Genomic DNA, 2531 nt, shown 5'->3' with positions numbered 1-2531 from the left:
CAGAAACAGGAAGTAAAAACTGAAAGGAGAACTGGAATCAACCCAGTCGCCCGCTGCCGGTCAGCAGGCGAGGAGCCCACGAGCAGCTCCTGGGACGGGAAGCGTCCTGAAGAGGCCACCCCCGGCTCCGCCACCGCCACCGACCTCGGGACACTGGGGAGACGCTCTGAGAAGTGTGCCGAGGCGGGGCCAGGACGCTGAGCACGGCAAACAAATGAGATGAAAACAGGCTTTCTGATATTGGAGTCCCCAAGGGCCACCAGAACATGACCAGGCGGCCGTCATTTCCATCTCGTGTCTGAGAATGCCAACGATGACAGAAAGGCCCGTCTCCAGAGGCCACCTGCCCTTCTGAGGGAAAGGCCCTTGGCGGAAGGACACAGGTCACACAGGTCACTGCCTGGCTTTTCCCCCAACACTGCAGACACCCAGAGACAGCACTTTGTGGGGTTCCAGGTTTTTAATTTTCCCTGTTATTTTTTTTTTTAAACAATCAAATTGGCAGAAAAATGTCTGGGGCTGGTGGGCACTGGGGGGGTCCATTGAAAACCCCCAAATTCAGGCTGAGGTTTTAGGTCACGGTCGCCGAGGTGAGGTCAGGCCTCATAGAGACCTCCCAATGCACCGGAGAACTTGGTCTCCAAATGGCTGGGGTGGGGAGTCCGACTAGGTCCCCGATTCCTACAGATGAGGAGACGTCCTCGCCACCCCCCCAAGTTCTTCAGGATGTGGAGGCAGAAGGCTGCAATTTCTAATTGCCTACAATCTTCTCTTAAAAATATAAAACACGTGCAGTTGGCTTTGGTACAAAAAAGAAAAAAAAAACAAAAGACATTCTGGTCCCTGCGGCCACCCCCCAACCCCGGCCTCTTGGGCTGCCTCAGCCTCTGCCCCCACGACTCCAGGGAGCCAGATCATCCCTCTCGGATTCCACGGAGGACAGAGTAGGCAGAGCAGCAATCAGAGGCTGATGGGAGAGGGAGGGGGACGTGGCCCTTTCAGGAGGGAGAGTCAAGTCCCACGGCTGCGGCCTCTCCTCAGAGTCGGTGTTGCAGGCGGTGGCATCAGGGCCGGAACCCAGCAGCGGCATGGTGAAGCCTGAACGAACCCCAGTAGTGTGAAAGGACAAGGCCCCCTGATCCCTATGGCTTGGTTCCCATGTCCCTGGTCCTCTAAACCTCCCCGCTCCCTCCATAACTAATAAACAATAAATAAATAAATTTTCCTAAAGTCAAGGGGAGAAGGCATGAAAAATTGGCATCTGTGGTATAGCATCCGGATGCCACCAGGGGGCACTGTGGCCCAGTCCCCCGGCTTCCTAAATGGCCCCAGGTATCCAAGGATCCCAAGAGCTGGCAAGGACAATCAGCAGTTCTTTCCGAAGCTCCCTGGTCATTGGCAGGTCGGAGTCCCCAAGGTTTGCCTCCCTCAGTTTTTCAAGGGGGACAGGAAGGGGTGGGGTCCCCTTAGCTCTCTGGAGCTACAGGCTCCCCATCGCGGCTCTCGGTCTCCTCTGGGATGTCCTGCATCCTGGTGAAATCTGGGGGGGACAGGGCAAAGTTAGTGAGCTACTGCACCCCAGACCGATGCCTCCTCACTTGCAGGCCGTGAGGGACGGGGGTTTGAGTACCTGCCACTCTCAAGAAAAACCTCCCAGAGTAAGTAACGTGCCCATACCCAGAACTGCACACACTCTCCAAGTATACGAAGTTGATTAATGAGGTACAAAGTATTTCAAGACTACTATATGAAGTCACAGCTACTTTTGGTTATTCTGTATTTCCTGAACCAACTGAAAAGACCTGGGATGTCTTTGACCTATTTTAACTTTAAACAGAATCTGTTTCCACTTGAAAAGGTTGGGAATCACCCAGTAGGTATGTCCCCTGCTTTTTAGAGTGTCACCAACAGATGAAACAGGAAGTCCTTTGTGTCCCTCCCAAGAGTTACCGTAGACCTCAGTAGTCAGTTAGGGAGAGTTACCGTAGACCTCAGTGGTCAGTTAGGGACCTTTCTATGTGGTCCTGTGCCCACGTGGAAACCACAGCCTGGGATTCTGAACCCAGGCGGCAACCCACAGCCACCCACGTCTCTCCCAGGTCTCACCTCGTGGACTGTGGGGTGGAGACAGACGGCTGCTGACGTCCTCTTCGCTGCCGGTGTCGGGGTCACTGCTGTCCTGCAGCCGCTCCTCAGGGCTGCCCAGCTCCTGCCTCTCTCGGTCCTCGAAGGGCCGATGGATGGAGCGAAGGGTCACGGGCAAATCCAGGCGGTCATGGCCTCGGCTGGGCTGTGGATGGCGGCAGGAAGAGCCGCAGGCCAGGGAATGAGCAGTGTCCGGAGGGCAAGCCCTGCCTAGCGGGGGGCGGGGGGCCCGCTGGGCCCCAGGACCGACTCTGCAGACACCCACGGACCTCTCCCTGCGCCCACTGAGCCCTGCCGTTCTCCAGCCAGTATCCTCCTGATGCCCGTGGAGCCTGCCGCTCGACGCCCCAGGCCCCCCCAGCTTCCTCACCTGTGGGGGGGTGAAG

The 2531-nt window shown here is 56.8% G+C and overlaps 1 protein-coding gene across 1 annotated transcript in view; it reads right to left on the bottom strand.

The window, feature by feature from the left end:
• Nucleotides 1–441: 441 nt before the first annotated feature.
• ARHGEF2 (Rho/Rac guanine nucleotide exchange factor 2) overlaps nt 442–2531 on the bottom strand; it is a 22945-nt gene continuing 20855 nt past the window's right edge. Inside the window, exons 21-22 of the mRNA XM_011366392.2 lie at nt 2107–2514; nt 442–1540 (exon numbers count right to left, since the gene is read on the bottom strand). Of these exons, the coding sequence (XP_011364694.1) occupies nt 1467–1540; nt 2107–2514 (482 nt within the window). The 3' untranslated portion in view covers nt 442–1466. The remainder of the gene's footprint in view (nt 1541–2106; nt 2515–2531) is intronic.

This window comes from Pteropus vampyrus, unplaced genomic scaffold (assembly GCF_000151845.1).
Source record: "Pteropus vampyrus isolate Shadow unplaced genomic scaffold, Pvam_2.0 Scaffold124, whole genome shotgun sequence".
NCBI classification, from domain to species: domain Eukaryota; kingdom Metazoa; phylum Chordata; class Mammalia; order Chiroptera; family Pteropodidae; genus Pteropus; species Pteropus vampyrus.
The sequence above is the reverse complement of the archived record's forward strand: the minus strand, read 5'-3'. Positions and strand labels throughout refer to the sequence as shown.